This window comes from Oreochromis aureus, unplaced genomic scaffold (genome assembly GCF_013358895.1).
Source record: "Oreochromis aureus strain Israel breed Guangdong unplaced genomic scaffold, ZZ_aureus HiC_scaffold_101, whole genome shotgun sequence".
Lineage (NCBI taxonomy): Eukaryota > Metazoa > Chordata > Actinopteri > Cichliformes > Cichlidae > Oreochromis > Oreochromis aureus.
In genome coordinates, this window is record NW_024108718.1 from 59,648 (window position 1) to 86,708 (window position 27,061).

At 38.4% G+C, this 27,061-nt stretch overlaps 1 protein-coding gene and 1 pseudogene across 2 annotated transcripts; both read right to left on the reverse strand.

Moving 5' to 3' along the window:
• Nucleotides 1-15,399: 15,399 nt before the first annotated feature.
• Nucleotides 15,400-16,584, reverse strand: LOC116330564 (annotated as a pseudogene).
• Nucleotides 16,585-18,470: 1,886 nt separating this feature from the next.
• Nucleotides 18,471-24,797, reverse strand: LOC116312619 (major histocompatibility complex class I-related gene protein-like). Of its 2 annotated transcripts, none has more exons than XM_031730074.2 (6): nucleotides 24,676-24,797; nucleotides 20,908-21,168; nucleotides 20,432-20,710; nucleotides 20,016-20,318; nucleotides 19,624-19,725; nucleotides 18,471-19,100 (listed from the first exon to the last, which is right to left on the reverse strand). In XM_031730074.2, exons 1-6 carry the CDS (start codon nucleotides 24,722-24,724, stop codon nucleotides 19,051-19,053), a joined length of 1,044 nt encoding a protein of 347 aa, XP_031585934.2. In that variant the 5' UTR covers nucleotides 24,725-24,797; the 3' UTR covers nucleotides 18,471-19,050. The 2 variants fall into 2 exon arrangements, with proteins under 2 accessions (XP_031585934.2, XP_039463525.1); XM_039607591.1 differs by having other exon boundaries at nucleotides 19,624-19,728.
• Nucleotides 24,798-27,061: the final 2,264 nt, after the last annotated feature.

The window sequence follows — 27,061 nt, forward strand, 5'->3', positions numbered from 1 at the left end:
ACGCACAAGCACTTGAATCACATCCTGAAGATAGCTGCCGCTCAGGATGTGAAGCCTGATATTGATGAGCTGGTGAAAGCTAAAAGATGCCAGGTATCAGGAGTCAAATAAACTATGCAACCCCACTGATAGTAGTTCTGTGATCTGTGATATACTTCTGTGAATCACTGAGGCACTGTGTGCTTGTGTGTTCTTTGTCCTCAGAATTTTCAAATAACTTGAGGTGTTTTGTAATTAATAGCTATGTTGTGCTTTTGGACACACTGTCCTCAGGCTCCAGCTTAATGTTTATGTGTTTTTATGTTGATGTGCTACTGTTTCTAATTGATTATAGTTGATTTATATATTTAACCTATTCTGTGGTTCTTGTACTTGTTTGGGGAACAGGATTTCATTATTTTCATCTACATTGCTGCCTGCGAAATGACACCCTGACATAGTTCTGTTATCTGTGAAACAGTTCTGTGAATCACTGAGGCACTGTGTGTTTGTGTGTTCTTTGTCCTCAGAATTTTCAAATAACTTGAGGTGTTTTATGATTAATAGCTATGTTGTGCCTGTACTATTTTGAACATACTGTCCACAGGCTCTAGCTTTATTTTTATGTTGATCGTATTAAAACAAAGAAAACAATCTGAAGTTGTTGTTTTTAAGTTACATATACAATGATTTTATCAGTCCGGCCCACTTGAGAATAGACTTTTCTCCATGTGGCCCCTGAACTAAAATGAGTTTGACACCCCTGATCTAAAACATGCAAAGCTATTATAACAATAATAACATAAGTACATTGATTCTTGCATTCGTCACAGTGACGTGAGCCAGTAAATATAGTGTGATCTTCATGTCAGAATGCTTATGTGTGTATAAGCAAACAATATTTAAATATGTAATAACACTGGATATTTAAAATGGATTTAGCACAAATATTTTTGTGATTTAAAAAAGGTCCAACAGAGACTAGACACCGAACCTGAGACACATTTGGCCCTTTAGCTGATCCATCCACTGTTTACTGAAGCCTCATCAATGTCTCAGTGGAAGGTTTGCTCTCAATTTATACAAGCAATGGATCACAAATCTGTCGCAACAGGTCTGATGGAGTGATGAATTTTTTTGCTAAAATGGTCATCAGTATGTACAGAAGTCATGAAAACGGTACAACATACATGGTGAGTTTGTTGTTAGAGTAGTTTGTGCACACAATATTGCTGCCAAAGGTGGTCAAAGAAAAAAGTTGTGTGACCTCCCAAATCAAATGCAGGGGGTTAGTTATTTTTACAGAAGAATAAAATAATAAACTCACAACATTTTATTTCCAAATCAGAGTCTGTTGCTTTCATTTTTCAGATGTTTTGGTGTCATTTAGAAAAAAACAGATGCTTTGTACACTGCCAGTGTCTCAGTAAAATCACACTCTTCAGGTTTAACAAACTGTCATTGATGCACAACTAATTTGAAACATTTACTTTTGCTTTGTCACAGACTTGTGATACCACTGCATCGATACAGGGATTACATACTGAAGCAGAATAAAATCACAAATGTATTAAACAGGTACACACAGGAGCAAGATACAAATATATCACTGTGCACTAATTTACAGTAAGTGAAGCAGCCTGTTGCCAGTGATATGCAAATTGTGATCATTACCTATGTTTTATTTACTGGTGTTTTTAACATATGTCTTTGAACTATGGAATAAACTGCAGTAGCTTGAGGAAAGTCACACAGACAGTGAAGTGAAGACCTCTTTGCAGGACAGTCAACTTTGTGAATTTAGTCTCTCAGACTGCTCAGAGCTATCACCAGGAGCTGGAAGATTAAAAAAAAAATAACCCAGTTTATAAATATTTTATCCATTTCAAGGAGATAATTTGAAGTGATTTTCGGTTTCTGTTTGAATACATGACCCTGCGTCTCATCTATGAAAGTGAGAAATCAGTGATATTCAAGTGAGCAGAGCATCATCATATAAGTAAAAAAAAAATCTATACTTTGTTTTCACAAAAAAAATCAGTTGCCGCTTTTTTTGTTTTTTCTTAATTGCACAAATTAAGAAAAAAAAAATCACATTGATTATGTTACGGGTCATTTTGATCCGTACTGTGTACATGCACTCAGAATTGTCAAAAAACTGCAATAAAACAATAGCAACTTTATTTATTCATTTATTTATTTATTTATCCATTAGATAAACATTTAGAACACAGACATACACAACAGTTTGAATTTCAATAACTATTTTTAAGAACAATTTAGTACAAGTTTTTCCTTGTTTACAAACAAATTTCTTTTCAACTTGCCTGATTTTCTCCGTTTTTCAATGTTATACATTTTCATTTTTGTCCACATGATGGCAGAATGTAACTGTGTGCTTTCTGCAGATGTACTTCTTGCATTACTCACAAAAAGTGCTTGTTTTAATGTCTTCTTGTGAGGGACAGAGCTGGCATCTTTTCCGTTGCTTTACACCTGTATCCACTGGATCGACTGCAGATTGGTTGGATGGTGCACACTTGACCTTTTCAATGACAGCTGCTGCTGGGGGTCGAGCTGGTCTGACACGCATAAGTGACAAGACTTTTTCCCAGTTCTTCCAGGAAAAGCCGATGTCGGTACCATTTACCCACATTCCAATGTTGGTTGATTTCAGTCCCCAGGACATAGGCATTGTAAGCAGACACATCCAAAATGTTGTAGAAAATTACCGAGGGCCAACGAGCTGTCTTGCGCTGGCAGCTGTATGTTGCTGTGACTTTGTCAAGATTGTCTACTCCTCCTTTGGTGGAGTTGTAGTCTAGGATCATTTGTGGCTTTTTTGCCTTCTCTTAGGCTCAGAAATGTATCTGTGTGCATTGTGCTCATTGCAAGAACATTCTTGTTTTTCCTTGTTCAGTATGAAACAACTGTTGCTTTCTCAGTGAAAACAAATATTGAGGAATGCAGAGATCTTCCCTGCATATTCAGAGTTTCACTGGGAAGTTCTGGCTTATTTCTTCTGATTGTTCCCAACATAGTCAGCTTTCTCTTCTGAAGTTCCTCTCCAAGCCAGTAGGATGTAAAGAAATTGTCACAGGTGATGTTATGCCCTTGCAGTCCTTCACTCATCTGCAGCATCACACGCATCCCCTGATTCTTCTCAGATGCTCTTCCAGGTAGCTTTCCACTGTACACTTGCATCTTCCATGCATAGCTAGATTTTGCATCACAGGCTGCTCATATTTTGATGCCATACTTGGCCGCCTCGTTGGGCATATAATGTTGGAATCGACAGTGACCCCTGAATGGGACAAGGCACTCATCAATAGTAACGTTGATGGGGGACCAGGGTTGTACAACAAGGTAGAATTTCCACCCATTTATCCCATACATCTCTGATTGCAGCAAGTTTGTCTCTTTCACGTCGACCAGCTCTGATTTCACGGTTGTCAAATCTGATCACAGGAGATATCTTGAGAAATGTCTCCAAAGACATTGTTGCTCGAAAGATTGGCCTTCCATTCTCTTCATTCCATAGACTTGCAGTTGCTTCTCCCTTGGACCTGTATACTTCAGCTAATATCAGTATTCCAATATAAGCATGCAAGTCAGTCTGATCCAGTGGCTTCCATTTCTCTTGAAATATATGCCTCCCCTCCAAGTTAGTCATGTCCAGTATAATCTTTCTATTGGAGGGGATATGAAGAGTTGAAATGTGGATTGAATATCATCAACTCGTGTGATGGCAAATCTTTTAGGACCAGGAGTCATTTTGATGACATTAGAAGATAACATCCCTGTGGATGATGATTGCTGCATTCCTTGGTTTTCATTTTATGTAGAGATGGCGGCACAAACCCCCTCGGAAAGGCCAGCTCTGTTCTGGGATGCACCCTGGACCCAGTGCAGGTGGTGGGAGACAGAAGGACTCTGGCCAAAATAACATCTCCGATGGACAGAGTCTCCCACCCAGGGCTGGACTGGGACAAAAAATCGGCCCGGGCATTTTGACTAGAGACCGGCCCACCAGGATAGAGATTGAAAATGTGACGTCATTCAGGGGTAAAACCGCAAAGGATTCTGGGAACTTGAGGCAAGAGGTACTAGCGCACGCAGGCTTTCAATTGAACTCAGTTACACAGCGATAAAAAGAAACCCAAAAAATGGCAAGAAGCTGTTGTATTATTAACTGCAATAGCCGGTCGCATGACAGCCACGGGAAGCCGACGGGTAAAGAGATCGGGTTTTTTTATCGGATTATGTCGTTGAAGAGAAATTTTTTAAGCCATGTTTCAAGTAAGAGCCAACGGATGGTCTAGATATACCAAATATAACGTCTCAGAACACTCCAGCTCACATGTTAGTCTGCTCCAAGCATTCCCACAAAGGTCAGTGTTTTGTAGTACTTAATACGTCATTTTTCTTAACATAATTGGTGATATAGGTTACAAGCAAGTCTGGCGCTGAACAGAAATTGTCACGCTATGCTTCTTTATTTATTGTATATAATATTGCGTTTCGCTTCTGTTATTACCAGGGTACATTGACAAAAACATATACTTTTATTCACAGGATAAAACAGTTGTTTTGTATCACTAATTGTCCAGTGCGATTACAACATACAATATTATTGTCACCAGAAATTATTTCCACTACTAATTAATTACCGTTGAGCTCAAAGGTTATATTAATAAACGGTTAACGATTGTGTATTTATGAAGACGATTTGTGAGACTGGTAAACTTACCTTTGTTTGTACATGGTCTTTCGTTCTACACGGTGCATTTCAAGGTCCTGTACCCATCCGTCGGTAAACTGTACCCGGGCTTGTTGCAGTGACCTGAAGTTACTAAAAACTTCATGAGTGTATGCACTCACTCCAAGATCCATATAATTATAAATCTGAGCGTGGTTAAAGTTGGGCAGCACGCTAACGTCTTTTGTCCACTTTGTGTGCTCGTAAGGGTCTGACCCTCTCACTCCTTTGATTTTTCCTCGTATCTTTTCTTTGCCTTTTCGTCGAGTCTGTCTTTGTATGGTCCGGCATTGTTCTCCTTAGTTTTGTACATTCCTTTTTTGTGCGGCAAAGAAAACCAAGAAGGTATTGGAACCGGAGAATGAACGTTTTTGCGGTGCTGCAAATGCTTGCATTTGATGCGGTATTTGGATTGTTTTGCCACGAGTTCCTGGCATGCAATGCGCGAAAGTCACGTCATCTGTCAATCGCTATAGGAAAAACCATAAAGCCTTTGCATGAAAACAACTGCTTTGATGTACACTGCCTTGTTGGTATATATGTATCAATCTAATAAACTTAAACCTACACCATCCTCCCTATTCTGGATTTTAAACAGTACATAGCGGAAACAAAAGACTGCTTGGTCGAGTTAACCTCCTGAACTATCTACAACACATGGTAGAAACCCTAAATTAAGACCAAGAACACTAGAGGTGAGACATGATCATTAATTAATATTAAAATTAATAAATGACAGATTTAGTGATATTTTCATAAACACCTCCTTTCCTTTTTTGTTCTCCATTTTCTTTAGTTCGTCTATAAGATTGCTGAACAAGGGGAGGGTGCATTCGGCCTCCTCGGCTGTAATTGGTCCAGCCCAGAGTCGATCATGACCAATTGGCCAATCCAACACCTTTCATTATATATACCCTTCCTAAAAAAAAAAAAAAAAAATAAAAAATCCATCGGCCCATAAAAACAAAAAATCGCCAGCGGCCCACCGGGCAAATGCCCGGTATGCCCGATGGCCAGTCCAGCTATGCTCCCACCCCATGCATGTAAATGTTGCTGAACTGCAGAGCTCCTTCAGTGAGAGATTGCTGCATCCTAGATGCATGAAGGAGCGTTTCCGCAGCTCCTTCCTCCCTGCAGCTGTCAGACTGTACAATCAGAACTGCTCCCAACAATCATAGATGTTGTCCCGATTCGAAATACTGAGATCCAAAACAAAATACCAAAGGCCCAGAAGGATGCAATCAAACGGAAGAGTTTATTGAATACACATGCGGGGAGGTACGAACTGCCAAACATCAGTTGTAGAACTCCGCCCAAAAATTTCATTCACGCCCAACGGAGCTTATATCCTTTTAATTAATTGACTGAGCCACAACTCATTAATAAGCACAGAATTGCAATGTGTATAACATGATTACAGTTGCGCCTGCAATGAGAGATTATTATGTGATTATGATAACACCTGTAATAAAGACTTTAATGTAATGTCAGCAGCTTCAATAACTGCTTCAATGAAGTGATTATTATATGGTTTAATGCAATGATCATGACTTAATGCAAAGTTAATTAATGCAATGATAATGATAATAAGCATAAGTAGCAGTAAAATATTTCCCTTATTCCACACTCCCTCTCTTGACCCTGTTCACAAACAGGGTCACCACACTCCGTTGAGTCACTCCTCCTCCCAGTCGGCCACCTCCACGCCCATCAGTGGCATCATGGCCACCCAAGTCACCGATTCAGCGCCACGGCCCTCGTTATTACCTTCTCCAGCAGTCCTCTGGCACAGGGAATGAAACAACAACCTCAGGTGTTCGAGGTGGTCGACCAGAACACACTTCGTAATAAGCACTCTGTGTACACAATTATTACAGTTGTCCCGTTCAGTGCTTTCATCAGTATGCAGAATGCTTTGTAAGGTCCAGCGTGTTTAACATATATGGTTAGATGTACTGATGTGCTTATGTCATGTGCGTTAGATGTGAGTTGTCATGTGTCCATCTCTCTTCTCGGCTCGTGTAGTGTTTTCTGCCGTCTTCCAGTGCGGATAGCATGATGAACAGAGCCGTTGCCAGTAGTAAGTTGCCAGCTTCCACCTGAGAACACTTCATGCTTGGGGTTGGTCACACCCAAATGTATCAGTACATTACAATATACTACTATACTACTAATATACACTAGTCCATTATAATATTTTATTCATATTTCATTTTGTATCCATCCAGGGCCTCGGGTGATCTGCAGTTTCCCCCTTTCCCAAGCTGGAGACATTTTCCTTTACACATACATCACTCCCTTGTCATCGAACTTCCCTGAGCTATCCCTCAACTTCAAGCTTTGAATGTATTTTATTAAACATTCACACCATTCTCTCACTCATACAAGTAGCAAGCTGATCTTCATTGCATATGCTTGTGTTCTTAGCCAGGTTTAATCAATGTCTATGCATTACTCCTCATGAGCTTGTCTTTGTAAGGTTAATGCATTCTCTATTTGTATGTGTGGTTTTGCATATGTTTCTTTGCAGTATTTCAGACTCCTTGACAATTCTCCACTTAAGCAGTCAGTTTTTCTCTTTCCCCGAATTACTAACCCAAACTTTGATTTCCCACTTTAAATGACCACCCTCCTGGTCTTCAGCCAGGTGTTAGGGCTTGCTTTTCAGGTTCATGGACACATCATGCTGTGAACAATTCAACCAGAAACTTGCCTTAACTTATCCATTGATGTTAACCTACAATTTCCTTCCGACTGCGGCATCTGGAGAACTGGTCCAGGTCTGCTTTACTCCTGAAAATAACAAACTAAGACATTTTCATTATTATCACGAGTGTTTAAACGACCCACTTTTCTCTCTTTCCTGCCACAAATACCAGTTATGTCATGTTTATGTCATGAATATGAATGTAAGCGTGTTCTTCCTCGTTACATTTCATGTTAATTAAGTGTAAGCTGCATCTTCATTGCATCCTATTTGTGCTCTTCATTGCATTTTTATGTATTCATATTTAATTTATGCATCTCTTCACTGAGCTTTAGATTCAAACTATCTCACTTCTGATTCATTTCACAAATAATTTCACATGTAACAATTTGTGCATGTGTGTTTTCTATTCGTGTTTACCTCTTTGTTGTGATGTGGTGGACATCCCTAAACCATCATGAGTTCAGGCTTCAATTTCAATCCAATCATATCCTGTATTCTCGCAGTCAAACTCGTCCAGCTTCATCTCTCACTGGTCCTTTTCATTCACAGTGTCCTGTTCGGGCTTCAAAGTTCCAGCAAACACAGTCTGTTTCTTCTCTGTTTTGATCTTTCAGTATTCTTCTTCCTTCAGTCTTATTTTCATTTGCTCTGTTTTCTTCTCCATTCATCTTTTCAGTCTTCTCTTCCAAGATTGCTCCAAGCATAGCAAATATGAGAGTCAGTGCCTTCAAGCAGACACATCACACTGTTCTTCACCAGCCTGCATGTTGCATCACGTGCTTTCTTTCATACTGCTGGACTCATCAGTCGTCGTCAGTGTTACTGCTTTCGCTTGCACTGTCTTTTAGCTTCAGTTAATTCTTCAAGTCCACGATGTTCTGTCGGTCTTCATCAGGAGATTGACTGTCCTTTTAGGTTCTTCTCAGTTTGGGGACAAAGTGATAGGTCAAGCTATAAAATTTCAGCCAAAGACTGGCTTATTTTCCCAATGTTAATCTATCCTTTTTACCGGTTTACTCAAGGTTCCATGTTGAGAGAAGTCCACCTGTATTGACACACTAAAGCATATAATTAGTATCATATTCATTTTTTATCTTAAAACCTCCCTTTGCTTCATCTGCCCAGAGTTAACTCTCTCTCTCTTCTCTGGGTGCACACTTGTCACCGTGAGCTTCCCTTTTATGGGCATGCAGTGCCTGTCACACACATACTTCCTGTTACTCTTTCCTGTTTCTACAGGCTAATCAAACTCTTTTTGTTTTGTTTTTTAATACATTTACAGTCTAAACCCTCTATAATTCTGCTAAGTGTTGATCTAAAAAGAATGTACCCTCAGTACACGCACACATACTTAAATATACTAAGCTCTTTGCATTTGCAAGCATTCACATCAAACTCTTCAGCGTGCTTAGCGGATCTCTTTCAGACCTCAGGACAATTAACAGTTTTTGTTGTTTGTTTTCACACACATATCACCATTCTTTCAGCCCAATTTTGTAACATCATCCACACAATAGTTTCCTCAGCATTTTGCATCCTTCCCTGAACTTCGTTGTCCCACACACACTTTTCTCTCAGACTTCGTCTGTTCACGCACTCTAAGTCATTCTACTTATTTATTATTTGGTACCAATCACACAGAATCACTCAAATCAAATACTGACAGCATTCACACAGTTAAAATCACTCAAAATATGCTTTCATACAAGTATTTTGGACATGCTGTTCATAATCAGAAAGAGCAAGTCAAAGAAAAACCATTGAAACCTCTAATCACTCTCACAGCACACACAAAATGGAAACTAGTTCTTTATGCTTTTGGACTGGATTGAGTCGCTACAATCCTTTTAGACAGGGACTTTCAATCTGATCAGGTCCCCACAGGTAGCCTTTCCTCCACCCATTGTAATCTGGAAAAGTCACCTTATATTTGTCTGTCCGGAAATTTTTTACAGCGCTGTTATTCACTCTTCCAGGCCTGCTTAGAACAAAAATGAGAAAAAGAGAGCTGATTATTAGCTCATCAAAACACAAAACAAAATCACCTGACAGGATTTATAAGTGCACTGTTACCATTTTAAAGTGCCCAATTCTAGACATGTCCATGTTTAATAAAACTCCCTCTATTAAAATAAAAACAAAAAACAATAGAGGTAGTAGACAACACCCAGTAACTGCGTCTGTCCTTTTACAAGAGAAGAAAAATAAACCCATATCGGACAATTCTCCCCATCTTAGACAAAATCTGACCATAAATGTCCTTTTCTAAGTCATGTTCTTCTCTTCACACAACTCTTGGCCTCCAAGGCATAAACTTTGGACTTATAACCGTCATATAAGTCCACACAGCGCACCAAGCATGGAGAAAACTCAATCCCAGTGCTTCAAAATTCTCACACAAGATTCAAAAACTGTTTCTGTCATTTATCTGCCCAAGGACTTCATCAAATGGACCTCGCTTGGTCCAGTAATCTTCAGCACATGTATATCACTGCCGCCAGTGCTGATTTAAAACAGTTTCTTGTCTCAATGCACCCAGTATTAACTTATCACATGGACTGCAGCCGATCCATCAATATCAACACAATTGTGTATCCCCATGTACACAACTTATTCTTCACTTGTATCACAGCACATCTAGTAATATTTTCATTAATTACTTCAACATGGTAAACATTGATTTTCCTTTAAAATCAATTTACCATTAGAACTCAAGATCACAGCTGACTCGATTCTCTGAAATCCTGAGTCAGTTAAACACCTTGCTCAACTCAAGGTGTCCTTTTCTCGGACTTCCTCGTCCGAACTCACTCTTTTTACCCCGGCATCTCACCATTTGTGGCTTTCCTTTTTAGCCTGCTGCTTACTTGGCAGCCTCATCTGCTTTCTGGTTCCCTTGTGCCACCAATGTGGTTGCTTGAGAGTATCCTTTGCATTTTATGATACTGACCTCGTTTGGGTCATCCAGGACCTTTTCCAGTCCTCCCATTTCTTTCTTCTTTGAAATGTGAGCATTTGTTGCCGCTCTGAAGCCTGCTCTCTTCCATTGAGTGGGCTCCACGTGTGCTGCCCCAAATGCATAAGCTGAATCTGTGTATGTCTTCGCTCTCTTTTCTTTAGCCCGTCTCAGGGCCCTGCTCAGTGCAATTTCTTCTGCTCTCTGAGCTGACTGTTGCCCCTTCAAGTCTCCAGGTCTCTCCGACTTTTCTTCAGCTTCAGCTTTCTTGGTACAGTCATGTAGTTCTCCTGACTGCCTCGGCTAGTTGATTCTCCACTGTGTCATATGGTACATCATTCAGGAGCTCCAGTTCCTCTTTGTTTATAGACAGAGTCTGTATCTGTCCCTCTAGTTTCTTATTTTCCTGTTGCAAATCTTGCAAAGACTTTAGGATGCTCTTTACATCCTCTTTCATCCAACCGGATATTCCTCGGCACATGATCATCCATTTGCAACACTCACTGTGGTTCTCTTTCAATGTTTTCATCTCTGCACTGGTCTTCCTGTTCACTTACTGGCCCAGTGTGTCTTCATTCAGCTGCTTCAGTTTCTGTTTTCACTCTAGGGTGAAACACAATAGTCAACCCAGCAATGTCAATACTGGATTCACCTGAAGTATGCACCAAGCCAACCACAATTATCAGCTCAACAATGTTAATCTTGCATTCACCTCATGAATGCACCAAACCAGCCACTTTTGGTGTAAACACGCACAAAGCTTGAAAATCACTCCCTCTGCTCTCTCAGTCCTTTAATTCAGCTGCATACAGCTGTTCACTGAGAAAGAGGAAGTCAGCTCAGGCAGTCAAAAGACTGAGCAAATATAAACTCTCTACTGGTTTTAAATCAATAAAAACAAAACGTCAAGATCCACTATCTTCAATTAAACATCCAGTATCTCAACACTGTATGTTGTCACAGAGATCACCCACTGTAATTCAATTTTCATAGACCCAAAAGTAAGCATATTATTTCCCTAATCACAAGTGAAACCATGTTTCACCCAGTAATACGTAATCAAACTTTAAAGTGAAACCAAAACTCTTCTTTTTCGAAACTGAAAAGAGGAAGTAACCAGCACCCAATTCTAACTGCGTAGGCTGTTACTCAACAGCTCACACACACACAGAGACAGACCCAGGGCAATTCTTCCTGGATCATTTATCAACATTCAAACCAACGCACTTCAGACCACGCCGGATCTGTTAATATCAACAACGCTGTACACCCAGCTGATTCTACACTTCAGACCACGCCGGATCTGTTACTTCAGCACAATAAACACTGATTTTTCCTTCAAAATCAGTTTTACCAAGAGCCACAAAACCGTTTCTGACTCTCTTTTCTGAAATTCTAAATCCTGTCTCATTCACTGCTGAAGTTCTAGTTCAATAAACACGTGTCGCAGTTTAAAATTAAAAGAGGAAGTTGTTCACACCCAACAGCTGCAATGAATGTGTGTGTGTGTCGATTCGAACACAATCTTTCTCAAATCACACAAAATATAGCATCAAAAAGTCCTTTTCTGACTCCTATTGTCAGGCAATTCATCACCTGAAAATCACGGGATCCGACACTATTTCAAAACCTGGGTATCTGCCAGGCAGTGATACACGCAATATTCAGTGTCAAATCAGTCAACCTTGACACCTGCACTGACTCAGAGTAAACTCAGAAATATTCACTCAATACTTCTCACAACCAGCAATGTTTCTTTACAGGACCACAGCAGATCCACTGACATTTATCAACATTAACTCAGTAATGTCAACATTTATTCTTCTCAACATTACTTTCTCAGAAAACCTATCAAACACTTGGCTTCCTGAAATTCTGCCTCACATGAGAAAACCTTGCACAACCCAAGGTTTGTTTGTCGGACCTCTATGTCCAAGATTACTTTCTCTATGAAACAATAACTTTATACCGACATGATCCTCTGATCATAACCAATTTTAATACTGATGGTCCCAAGTCATCAGCAGATGGTCAGTCTGGAGTGACCGCAACCTTAGCGGGCTCTAAAGGACGTCTCCGATAGGGGGGTCTCCACCCTGAACTTTAAAGTTATTTCACCTTCAATCACCTTCAATATGTTAAGTTATTTCACCTTCAATATATTAACTTATTTCACCTTCAATATTCTAAAGACACCTTATTGTCTTTCTCACTTTTATCATAAGAACATCAAGCTTGACCTTTTCAACATCTTATGAAGCTTCAATTTCTCAACAATTACTCAAACAGACATCCATCAGTAATTTAGCTGAGTAAATTTAGAATATAATATTTCAATCAGCACATTTTGATTTAACAGGCTGTGCCTACCTTTTTGTCAGGGCCCTGAACACTCAGCCGAACCACTGGGTCCCGTCTGCCTGTTTGACCACCTCTGGCCTCTGTTTTCTCCACCAGAACCTCAGAACGGGTCAATGGACTCAGATATCCGGGTCACGGCACCAAAACTGTCCCGATTCGAAATACTGAGATCCAAAACAAAATACCAAAGGCCCAGAAGGATGCAATCAAACGGAAGAGTTTATTGAATACACATGCGGGAGGTACACTGCCAAACATCAGTTGTAGAACTCCGCCCAAAAAAATACACTTCAGATTGCTTTTATAACGTCAGGGTTGGTTAACGCCCCCTCATGCATTTACAAAGATTGTGATATGTCAGATACAGTAAATATTCATTTTCATAAGCTAAAATAGACATAGAAGTTCCTGTCTCTATCACATTTTCCATATAAGGCCACTCGCTGCATCCTCCAGATGGTCCTTGGGGATGGTAGTCATCTGGCCACCTCCTCTGTCACCTGTAATCGGGCAAACTCAAATGCGACAAGAAGCTGAATACATTCAGGCCTTCACTCAAGCCTGCTTCTTGATTATATGTATTATATGTGTTTTGTAGGCGTGCATGCATTGAACCTTCCATAGCTCCAAGTCACTTACTCCATGTTTCGCCGGGACATTCACGCCCAACGGAGCTTATATCCTTTTAATTAATTGACTGAGCCACAACTCATTAATAAGCACAGAATTGCAATGTGTATAACATGATTACAGTTGCGCCTGCAATGAGAGATTATTATGTGATTATGATAACACCTGTAATACAGACTTTAATGTAATGTCAGCAGCTTCAATAACTGCTTCAATGAAGTGATTATTATATGGTTTAATGCAATGATCATGACTTAATGCAAAGTTAATTAATGCAATGATAATGATAATAAGCATAAGTAGCAGTAAAATATTTCCCTTATTCCACAATGTTTACATCAGTGCTGTAACTGCAATAAGTTAATCAACCGATTCGCACTACAACCTGGTTTGCCTCTTATCTGTAGTTATTTATATTTAATTTAATAACTGTACAGTACTCTGTTTATAGTAACCATTGTCCTTAATGTAAATATGTAAGAAAAATTGTGTTTCTGTTCTGTGTCCTGTGTACTGTTTGTTTGTATATGTGTCTTTCTGGCTGCTGTTACAACCAAATTTCCCCTTGTGGGACAATTAAAGGATTATTCTATTCTATTCTATTCTATTCTATTCTATTCTATTCTAGAATCCTCCTCCTCGTCTGAAAATTGGCAGTCTGGATCATCAATAACATTGTCCTCGGCCTCTGAAAGATCCTCAGTCTCTGAAACATCTTCTTCTTCATCACTATCCTATATATTGAAAAGCAGTGATAAAGCTTCTTCAGCCATCAACCTTCTAGAGCTCATTTTTGATGTGTTGAAATGACATGAAAACAGTGACAAGAATAGGGGAGAGAAAGTTTCTCGCAAACACATCTGGTTTTGAATGTATATTCAGAGGCAGTCAAAACAAGATACATCAAAGAGAAATGTTTATTTTGAAACTGAACAACTTTTTACTTACATAAAAGTGTGCAGGTCAAAATGACCCGTAACATCATCTTTGTATAGAAACACTGCAGAGACATTCCAGGACACATCAAAGTGTCCATATTTTACACACCAGTTCATGACCCCAGATAAGGAAAAGTCATAAACTTTCATGAAGAAAAAGAAAGGATGACTAGTACTTTGGTCAACACAAAAACTGGAATGACTCAAATTGACCCATAACATAATAAGAAGGTTAAAAACTAAACTCAATATTTCCCGCTTTCAGATTTCTCACCTTTCTTCTTTTTGTAAGTTACAAATGCCACAGCTGTGATGATGGTGACAGTTAGAACAACCACTGCAGCACTGATGAAGGTCACAGCGTCAGTGGGCTTCTCTGTTTAACAACACATGGCACAATTTTATAATATTAAACAGAAAACTGTGCCGATACCAAGGACTGAGTGAGGAACGACCTGGTATGTGCGAAACAATAAATGACACAAAACCATTACTATTCAGTCATTACAGATTACTCAAACATTAGTTTGAGTAAACTTCTTGTGATGCATTATATTGCATGTGGTACTTCATTACTTAATCCAACCATTAAAACCCATTTTAACCCAAACATATACTGAACTTGTATAGACTTATGTTTATGTATCAGCAGTAACAGTAGGCATGAGAGTAAGAAAAGAATAAATGTTTAGTTAACAGCTTGAGAACATTATACTGCAGTTTCATAAACCCTGCAGGATCCTGTCTTACCCCAGTTGGTCCTGATCACTGTTTTGTGCAGTTTTGTTACGATGTCCTCGTTCACACCAGAGAGCTGAAACACACAGTCGTACCTCTGCCAGTCTTTAGGTGTCACTGATGAAAGTTTCAGATCAACACTCATCTGGAAGGTCCCATCATTGTTGGGGAGGATCTCTCCAGGATCCACACCTTCATGAAGCTCCTCTCCATCTTTCCTCCAAAACATCATACCTCTGTTGGGGAAGAAACCTGTAGCGTGGCAGCTGATCAGAAAGGGGGAAGACTTCTGGAGGAGAGACACTGAAGGTAGGACTGCAAAGAGATAGTAGTTAGAGGTAGCTGTTACATTCTTCATTTAAATTTATTTTATTCTAACTTTGAAGCAATAAACCCATATTAATTTGATTTTGTTACATCTCGATTAGAATCAAATAAAAACTTCATAGTTCATCAGTGCCTTGAGTTTTTAAAGAAGTATTTGCAGAAGAGCTTTCTGCAGACAATGGGTAGAATTACATTATCTGATAGAAATTTATCAGCATCCCATATCATTTTGGTGCTGACAGCATGTGGTTTTGCAGTGATCCATGTCATTGTCTGCAGGTCAAATGCTAGAAAATCTTCTCCATCATAACCGTACTGATTGAACCCATTAACCTCTCCAGTCTCATCATCCCATTCACAGCCATCCAACTTTTGCAAAATATGAACACCTGTAAAAAAAAGACAGTAACAGTAGCTGTAATAAACTAGTAAGATGCCACAACAGCTTATACCTGAAACTACACTTTTACCATAATTAAACAACGCAAATGCAAATATAAAGAAAGAAAATAAAAAAGATGTTTAAAACAAAACATTATAATATTTCAGCAGTAACAAGATTAACAAATCCGTACCTTCAGTTTGGTTTAAACGTTGCCTCAAACTCTCAATGGTAGCCTTCAAGAAGTGATGTCTATTAAGACATCGTAATGTATACCACTCCAGGTGCTGTGGATTATCCTCAAAGAATTTAATCCAGTCTTTCTTTGGTTTTGCTCCTCTTACTGTTGAAGTCACCTATCTGAACTTCATCAACAAATGCAACAGCAACAAACTCTGGGATGCTCTGAGCTCCTGGGCTTTCAGTGATGAAATACTTCAAGGAGTGTTTTACTGTAAAATTAGGAAGATTTTGAATTAGGAGGCATTCCTATTATATACTTTTTGTATAATTTAAGAGGGTTAAATATGAACTAGAAATTGTTTCAGATTCGGCGTTGTCTTTAAAAGTATTAGGGTGAAAAGACACTGAGAACCTACTCAATGATGAAGTACTTGTAGTCAAACTTAAATTTCTGCTAATAACTCTTCTGTAACTCTTTATTCCCACTACTCCAAACATACATTGCAGTACAAAGAAAATCATTCCACAGTCTAAAATCCACAGGTACAGCAAAAGTGCATTCACTGATAACATTAATGTCTCCAACGGAGACTTACTGTGACATTTCAGGGGTGCACACATCTTCCTTTCACCACCAGTCAACTTAACAATAGAACAGAATGTTTTTATTGTTATTGCACTAACATACAGCTGCTGTCATGATGAAACTCCAGTCAGTGGTGCAGAAGACAGTGTAAGATAAAAAGACAAAATAGAAGATACAAGTTTAAGTAATTTGCTTTCAGAATAAGTTCATTCTTACGAAGTGTAAATAAAGTGTAAAAATCAAAGTATGTTCAATATCAACAGGAGAATAAATTGTACTTAACTTAAGTTTTACAGCTCCTATTGAAAGTTCAGTTTTGTATATGTCACTTAGAGAAGCTAGCTGTGTGGGTATAATGTTCTGTACTGATTTAATAACGCTCTGTAGTGTTTTCCTATCAGCTGTTAAAACACTAGGATGGTGTTTTATGGAAATTGAAAGAATTCTTTGAACAACACATCTGTAAAAGCATAGCCACAGCTGCTGATCTAAAATCCCTTTTCTATATGCTTAAATATCTCCCTGTGCCTTTTTCATGAGTTAGGTGGTATTTGCCGTCCATGTCAGTTGTTGACACTCTGCAACACCAAATGAATAAAATCGTGACAGCTCAAAGTAAAACTAAAAAACCAGGTTTCTTGCAATTCAATTTGCTATAAGTCAAGAGGAATATTGTATAAAGAAATACTTGAAATGTGATCTTACCTGGAGATCCAACATGACAGCAGAGGAGTAATATGAGCACACACTTCATCTTTTTTTTTTTTCCATTTTCACGTTAACTAACACAACAAAAAGTAAAAGAGAAAAAACAACTGGGAGCGGTAACGTGACTTGTTCAAGTTCTATTTTCTGTTAGGCTGGGTTGAAATTATCTGAGTCATAAAAAATGAAACATTAAACAGACTATGCCCCTCCTACAGTCTCCCTGTTTTCCCCATGACATGCACACTGAATGCCATGGGAAAGCATAGAATAAACAAGACAGAACTAAAACTCTGGGTTTAGAGAGAATAATTTTTTATGTGAAAAACTTTGCAGTTCTAAAGGTATAGATTGCAAACTATCTCCTACACATGGTCAGCAATAGAACTCCTCTGACACATCTGCATGTGACATGTGAGGTCTACTCTAACCCTACTGCTGAAATAAATTTTACTTATAACATTTATTTCCATTTATTGCTTCTTGTTATTTTTATCTTATACTTTAGTGTCACCTGCTACTGGATGTAGGCAAATCATGATATGATATGATATGATATGATATCATATGACATGATATGATCAGTATTAAAAAAACAGATTTCTACCGGATTATTTGATCTTTTTAGTCAATGAACCCAAACCTTTCTATGCTTTGACCAATCGTTGAAACATTTGAGGCTTTGAGACAGCCAACATTTGATATTATTAAGATGACCAAAATGAGTGTCAATGCAGCTGGGACTAATAAACTGAAGTGAGATGTATAACTGCATGTCATTTATATGAGGTATAGTAAATTTTACTATGTTCTGGCTGAAACCAGTGGACCAGGGACTTGGAACTGAAACCACAGTTATAATGTTGAATTGAAGAACATGCCCGTGCTGTTTAACAGGTAAAATTGCGATTATAGTGAGTAGATTAGTTCCACCACGACTCCTACAGTTAAATGCTAAAATGTGTTTTTTTTTTTTAATTAAATATGGATTCTACTTCAAACCTCTGTTCAGATATATAATACTATAGATTTTTTTCCAAGTATTATTTATTTGTGGTTAGAACTGAGAACTGCTGTGGCAGAAGTCCAGAAACGGTAGAAACAAACTCTTATATCAGTGATATATTTTGCATGTTTTCTTTTATCACTAATCCGAACAGTGTCAAGCTGCTTTTACTTGCAGCTTCAGACAGTTTGTCTGATAGAAAGAATGTTATCATGTCATATAGCAGTTGTAATTTTATACGATTACTCATATAAAACTTTTCCTTCTGAGCTTAAACAAAAATATTTTCTACATGATATCAGTAATGTTCTAACATCAAATTATTTAATCAGTTTGTTTGTTTGTTTAAATACATGAGAAAAAACACAGTAAGGAAGTTATAGTGAGATCAAAACAACAGTTTTCCTTGTTTGAATTAGGATGTAGCCAAAGGTGGTCAAAGATCAGGGTCATGTGACCTGTCATTGTCAGATGCATAACTATCAATAAAGTTGAAACATTTACTTTTGCTTTGTAGAAGACTTGTGATACCACTGCATTGATACGGTGATTACGTACTGAAACAGAATAAAATCACAAATACATGAAACACGTACACATAGCAGCTAGATACAAATATATGACCATTCATTAATTTACAGTAAGTGCCGCAGCCTGTTCACAGTGATCATTACCTGTGCTTTATTTATTCATAGGTGTTTTTAGCATATTTCTTTGAACTATGGAATAAACTTCAGCAGCTGGAGGAAAGTCACACAGAGAGTGGAGTGAAGAACTCTTTGCAGGACAGTCAACTTTGTGGATTTAGTCTCTCAGACTGCTCAGAGCCATCGTCAGGAGCTGGAAGATAAAAAATACAGTTTACAAATATTTTATCCTTTTCAAGGAAATGATTTGTAGTGATTGTTGGTTTCTGTTTGAATGCATGACCCTGCTTCCCAGAGATCAGTGGCATTCAAGTGAGCAGAATATGTATCATGAAACTGAATGAATCTATAATTTATTTTCATGTAAATCCTGATTATTATATTTCTAATCAGACTCCACCTCTGACAAATTACAAACTAATAAAAGCAGATTTTAGGATGTAGAACATTTAGCTGAAACAAATAAGAATAAATCATATCAGTTGTCTTTTTTTTCTTGATTGCACAATTATTTTGTGTCCATTTCTTTTTTTTTTTTCTTTATTATTTTCTTCTCACACCACCCTTTTTATGGCCTGTAATCATCTCACTGTGGCTGTGAGCCTTATGCAATTACTTTAGAACTTGTATGTTTGTATCCAAACTGATCTGGCAGTAAAACGTCGGAGATGAATTCAAAAACTAAACTCAATATTTCCCACATTCAGATTTCTCACCTTTCTTCTTTTTGTAAGTTACAAATGCCACAGCTGTGATGATGGTGACAGTTAGAACAACCACTGCAGCACTGATGAAGGTCACAGTGTCAGCTGGCTTTTCTGCTGAACAACACATGGCAGCATTTTATATTATTAAACAGAAAACTGTGCCGATACCAAGGAATGTGTGAGGAACGACCTGATATGAATGAAACAATAAATGACACAAAACCATTACTACTTAGTCAATACAGATTACTCAAATATTAGTTTTAGTAATCTTCTTGTGATGCATCATCTTGCATATGGTACTTAAGGGTTATGGTTAGTTAACTAAAAAATAAATGTTTAGTTAACAGCTTCATAACATCAAGCTGCAGTTTTATAAACCCTGCTGGATCCAGTCTTACCCCAGTTGGTCCTGATCATTGTTTTGTCCAGTTTGGTTACGATGTGTTCTTTCACAGCAGAGAGCTGAAACACACAGTCGTACCTCTGCCAGTCTTCAGGTGTGACTGATGAAACATTCAGATCAACACTCAACTGGAAGGTATCATCATTGTTGGGGAGGATCTCTCCAGGATCCACACCTTCATGAAGCTCCTCTCCATCTTTCCTCCAGAACATCACGGCTCTGTCAGGATAGAAACCTGTAGCGTGGCAGCTGACTGGAGAGGAGGGAGTCTTCTGGAGGAGAGACACTGAAGGAAGGACTGCAGAGAGATTGGCAGTTGTTACATTATTTATTTTCTTTCATTTTACCTTCAAAGCAAGAAACACACGAATTTTCTATTTTATTATGTTTTATTAGATTATATAATTCTACCTGTTGTCTGCAGAAATCTCCTCCCATATCGCAAATACTCCTTTAAAAACTCAGGGCACTGATCAACAAAAAAGTTTTTATTTTCTTCTACTCGACCTTTTTGAGCATCCCATTTTATTTTGGTGATGACAGCCTGTGGTTTTGCAGCGATCCATGTCAGTGTCTGCAGATCAAGTGCTAGAAAGTCTTCTCCATCATAACCGTACTGATTGAACCCATTAATCTCTCCAGTCTCATCATCCCATTCACAGCCATCCAACTTTTGCAAAATATGAACACCTGTAAAGAGAGACAGTAACAGTACCAGTGATTAAACCAGTAACATGTCAGCACACCTTATATCTGAAACTACATATTTATCAAAAATTATTAATACAAATGGAAATATAAATGCTTTTTTCAAAATATAAAAAATAAAACAATTTAAGACAAACCATTATAATATTTCAGCAGTAACAAGTGAAACAAATCAGTACCTTCAGTTTGGTTTAAACGTTGCCTCAAAGTCTCAATGGTAGCCTTCAAGAAGTGATGTCTATCCACAGATTTTAATCTATACCACTCCAGGTGCTGAGGATGATCCTCAAAGAATTTAATCCAGTCTTTCTTTGGTTTTGCTCCTCTTACACTGTTGAAGTCACCTATAGGAACTTCATCAACAAATGCAACAACCACATACTCTGGGATGCTCTGAGCTCCTGGGGTTTCAGTGAAGAAATACTTCAGGGAGTGTTTTACTGTAAAATTAGGAAGACTTTGAATTAGGAGGCATTCCTATTATATACTTTTTGTATAATTTAAGAGGGTTAAATATGAACTAGAAATTGTTTTAGATTTAGCATTGTCTTTAAAAGTTTTAGGGTAAAAATACACTTAGAATCTATTCAATGATGAAATACTTGTAGCCAAACTTAAATTTCTGCTAATAACTCTTCTGTAACTCTTTATTCCTACTACTCCAACCATACATTGCAGTACAAAGAAAATCATACCACATTCTAAAATCCACATCTATACCAAAAGTACATTCACATATAATATTAATATGTCTCCTACATAGACTGACTGTGACATTTCAGGGGTGCACACATCCAGTAGCGGTTTTAGATACGGGTGACACGGGCGGTTGCCCGGGGCGGCATTGTGGTTTGGGGCGGCATCACGGGCATCGGCAAAAAAAATAAAAAAATTGCTCGTACTCATGCTGCCCCGACACCATGCCAGCGCATATTGGGGATGGCATAGGCACCGATCGGTTTTCTATCGCCCATTTGCTGGGAGTAAGGTCGCCCTCCGTTTGCGAGGTGCGCCTGCTGCTTGCGGCACAGGGAGGAGAGGGCGGGGCGGCGGGGGATTCTTGTGATTCTTGTGTGTGTGTGTGGGGGGGCAGAGGGAGTGTTCGCCCAGGGCGCCAAACAGGCTAGGACCGCCACTGCACACATCTTCCTTTCACCATCAGTGACCTTAAGTGTCACGGCTGTGGCAGCAGTCATGTGGTGATTGTGAGTAAAGATGCAGACACAGGCTGTGATGTCTGTGAGCTTTTATTCCGAGAGGTAAAAACACAAACAAAAGCAGGGACAGAACTAAGAAAACCTAAACTGGGAAAAATCTAACAAACAAAACCCGAAACCATACTCACTGAATATCACGCAGGGAGAAACACATGTGGAGGAACACAGGGCATGATGAGCAGGGATGACACGGAGAAACACCAAGTAACACAGATGGACCGACAATGAGCAAAGGCAACCACACACTAAGGCTGTGTCCCAATTCAGGGTCTGCACGCATGAAGTACGCACGTTAAAGCCAAACGGACTTTAACATGTGTTTTGTAGCAGTGTATAAAACTGAGACTGTCACCTGTCTGTCTGTCCTGCACTCTCTCTCTGTTTCTTTCTCTCTGATTGTGGAATAAAAGTATGAACATGTATTTATAAGTTACACTTGTGTTTGAATCCTGCAGCTTATCACACATTTGATTCCCATGTGTGACAACTGCAAGTGTCCAGAGTGAGGACAGACTGAGGGACCCACTGCTGCACATCATCTGTGAGGCTTTGCACCCCTGATGATCCACCAGGACAAACTCAGCAGTGTGTGAGGAAGAGGAGGAGGAAGAGCCAGCAGCAGCTGACAGATGGAGAGAATAGACAGACTGTTCCCTGTTTGTGAACGACTGCTAGGAAAGTTTAACATAACTAATTGTCTGTCCTGAATCAGTCTTATTAGGTAATGTTCAAATAATGTCATCATCCCAGTGTTTTCAGTGTGGGAGAAAGTACTCAGAGCCTTCAAGTTACACACTATGAAAGGCAGCAACAAGTTTAATATTCAGAAATCTTAAGTATGTATCAGCAGCAGAATGGAGCTAAAAATAAATGTTTGTTTCAGTTCTATGAAGCTTTGAGTATTTTGGATTAGTAGTACTGCTGTGTTTGTTGGATCATATTGCTGTAATTGTTTATATGCTTTATATATTCTGAGGTAAGTTGATCTATAGTGTTACATCATATTCTATAAGGATGTTATGTGTTTGTATACTTTCTGCCCAGTTTGACCCATTTAGCAGAAGTCAGCCTGTTTAAGGCTCTGATATCTATTCTGTATGACTTAAAGCAGTTATGACATGGTCTGATTTTCTCACCCAATAAAGGAATATTTAATATATCAGTCTGATCTTCATTCTATCAGAAACAGTTATCACAGCTCGTACATTTTCTTTTTACACATATATGTAATCATTGAGCCAAATGTAATAATGCCAACATATTGAAAGAACAATATTTGTCTCTTATATATAATACATCTATATATACACTGTCAGAGATACTTGTCTTTGAGTGAAGATTTAAGGTGATTGGAAATATAAATAACTGCAACTTGAATCTTTGACCCAGAGTTCAAGCTCACTGCTGTAATATATATATGTATATATATATATATATATATATATATATATATATCATAATAATCTGACAATACTATAATATTGGCCATATTATATTAACATTACCACAGTGAGATGATTTTAGTCTCATGAACAACATTAGTTAATTGTTATTTACTAACTAATCTTAAAATGACTGTTCAGTACAGAAATGAAGCCCAACAATCATGTTTTACAGTCCTGTGGTCTCAGCCTCAGATACTCAACTGATCAAAGTGATGTCATGACAAAAATGAATGACCAACAAAACATTCTTTCTCCTTCATTTCTGTCAAACAATGCTGTGTGTAACGTTTCTCGCGGTTAGTATCATGGTTGCTAGGCAATCTGAGCAGCACGACGAAGGCTAGACCGTCCCATTTCACAAGCTTCTCACTTCCGCACTTCTCGTACTTATAGTATGCACCGTACGTAGTACGTGTAGTGCGCGTACTTCAAGCATGCAGACCCTGAATTGGGACACAGCCTAAGTATACACACACAAGGTAACGAGGAAATGGTACACAGGAGGAAGACACAGCTGAACCTAATTAGACTAGACCTGGAAGAAGCAAACCAGAAAGCATGAACCTAGAACCAGAAACACTAGACAGCACACGGAGAATCAAAACCCTAACTCTTGCCCAGAATACAAAATCAGAATAAAGTATAACATAAGATCATAAACACAAAACACTGGGTCAACTGACCCAGGACCATTAGGAAAAGAACAGAATGCTTTTATTGTTATTGCACTAACATGCAGCTGCTGTCATAATGAAACTCCTGTCAGTGTCAGATAAAAAGAAAAAGTAGAAGATACAAGATCAAGTAATTTGCTGGTAGAATAAGTTTATCCTTATGAAGTGTAAATAAATCAAAGTATCCTCAATACTTAATTTTTACAGCTCCTATTGAAAGTTCAGTTCTGTATATGTCAGTTAGAGGAGCCAGCTGTGTGGGTATAATGTTCTGTACTGATTTAAAAACACTCTGTCGTGCGTTCCTGTTAGCTACAGTGCTGTTAAAAACACCAGAATGTCACAAGAGAGGATTCTTTGACAAAACATCTGTAAAAGCCAGTATAGCCACTGCTGCTGATCTAAAATCCCTCTTTTATATATGCTTAAATATCTCCCTGTGCATTTTACCAGTTAGGTGGTTTAGCCGTCCATGTCAGTTGTTGACACTCTCAAACAAAAAAGAAATAAAATGGTGACAGCTCATAGTAACACTAAAAGTCTCTTGCAACTCGATTTGCTAAATGTTAAGAGAAATATTGTATAAAGAAAAACTTGAAATATGATCTTACCCAGAGATACAGCATGGCAGCAGAGGAGTAATATGAGCACACACTTCATCTTTTTTTTCCATTTTCACGTTCACTAACACAAGAAAAACAACAGACAAAAAACAACTGAGAGTGTAACGTGACTTGTTCAAGTTCTATTTTCTGTTAGGCTGGGCCAAAGTTGTCTGAGTCAGAAAAAAATTAAATATTAAACAGACTGTGTGCCTCCTACAGTCTCCCTGTTTTTCCCATGGCATGCACACAGGATGCCATGGGAAAGCATAGAACAAACAAGACAGAGCTGAAACTCTGGTTTTAGAGAGATTTATTTTTAATGAATGCTACTTCTGCTGCTTCAGTTGAGTTGCAAAAGTCAGCTAGGTTAATAAGAAAAAGAAAAAAACCCGGTGACCATTACCAGACAAGAGTGTAACAGCTCTGTCAGTTATAGGTCACATGACACCATAAAAACAAGCTTTAGCTTTCTGAGAAGCTTAATGTTTTTAAGTAGTAAAAACAACTGCACTCAAAAAGAATGTGTGTGATTTTGTGATTTGCATGTTAAATGCCAGCATTTGTTTTACACTGTTCCACATAAACAAACTCTGTCCAGATATGTAAATGCAGATATTAGAGACAGGAGACATGATCATTTCCAGGTTGATAGTTAGAATCATGAGTGCAGCTCTGATGTCAGCATGCTTCTCTCTTTAACAAAGAATGAGAGGAACAAATGAGAAAGCACCTGGTAGTTGATGCATGTGATATCTGTCATTACAATCACACATAACCATTAACCACACAACTATTAATACTCAATTAATACATTAGTTATTCTTCTTGTGCACGCTGAAGTATTGATATATAAAAACTCTACATGGCTTGAATTTACGTATATACAGTTACATATGTTATGATTTAATGTTGTCAGTGTTTTGTTTTATGTCATGTTTAAGGATTTTGTTCTCGGTTGTATCTCACGTTTAGTTTAGTTCAGGGTCCATGTGTCATTCTGTCTCTCAGTGTCAGGTCTGCGTCTTGGTGTAGTGTTCTCGTTTCCTGTTTTATTGTGAAGGTCTGCGTCTCATGTGAGTGTGTTCAGTTTTACCTCTGTCTCGTCTTGTTGATTATTCCCAGCTGTGTTCCCCACCTGTGTGTAATCTCCCCGTGTTTCTCTGTGTGTATTTAAGTCGCGTCTTCTGTCTTTGTGGTGGTGGGTCTGTCTGTGTATCCACCATGTTCCACTCGTGTGTCTGGTGTTAGTATCTTAGTTTTGTAAATAGTCTTGTCAAGTAGCAATTGTGTATTTTGTTCACCTTGTACATATTCTTCACTGCAGCAGCCTAGTAGGCGTGAGAAGCCATTTTTGTTGATTAAGTTTTCTCCTGTTTTTCATGTAGAAAGTTAGGTAAGTGGATTGTCTTTTGGTTGGTTTTTATTTTGTGTAGGAAAGCACAGGGACCAGTAGGGAGTTTTGTTTGTTATTTTTGGCATTGCTCACTGCTGAAGCAAATAAATGGCCGCTTAGCACTTTTAGAAGATATTGTTGTTTGTGTACTTACTTGGGTGGTGTGTGAGTGGGCCAACTTCTTGTTGCGTTCATACATGCCTAGACAAAGAACGTAACACATATTTATGTAAATGTTTTCATTTATATAAAACATGAATTAAAAACTGGTAATAGGAGGTGGTTAATTTGTGTATGACTGAGTAACATTAGCAACTTATAGCCAATAGCCTGTGAGTAAATTCAAACAGAATTTCTGTTATTATTGTGGCTGTCTGCTCTTACCACAGCATCAGTGGTGGTAAGATTTCTCCACAAAGACCCTCATAGATGCAATATGTGCATCCCGCCTCTTTCTATCTCTGCAAAGCTCGCTGTTTTACTGCTTTTCTTCACTTAAGGTTAAAGTGGGGTAGTTTAATGGACAGTCAGAATAAAGGTGGAGAAGAAAGGGAGAGGAAAAAAATGAAGCTAAATGCTTAAAAATAAGTTGGTGTCATGGAGCAGGTCAGTCAGGAACAGCTGCAAAAACACCGTCTGCTTGTGTTGATATAGTTTCTTTGGCTTCATGTTTGGATATAAAGAGCAATTTGAAGCTTTCAGCTCAGTCTCTATCTGATAAAAAAAAAAAAAAATCTGGAGTGATTGTGTTTGGCCCTAAGCACATCTAGACACAAAAGTTTAATTATTTGTCATTAGAATCTGGATAACTTTCATCCCAGACAGACATAGTGGACACATTTCAGCTGCAGGGGCGAAAACCTTCAAGTGCTGCTGATAGCTGTGATTTTTAAACATTTAAATCACTAAAGATCAAAATCTGGAAATTTTTCCATAACTAATCTTTAGTGATGGCCAAATGAAGCTTTCTGAAGCATTGAAGCTTGTATTGAAAAACGG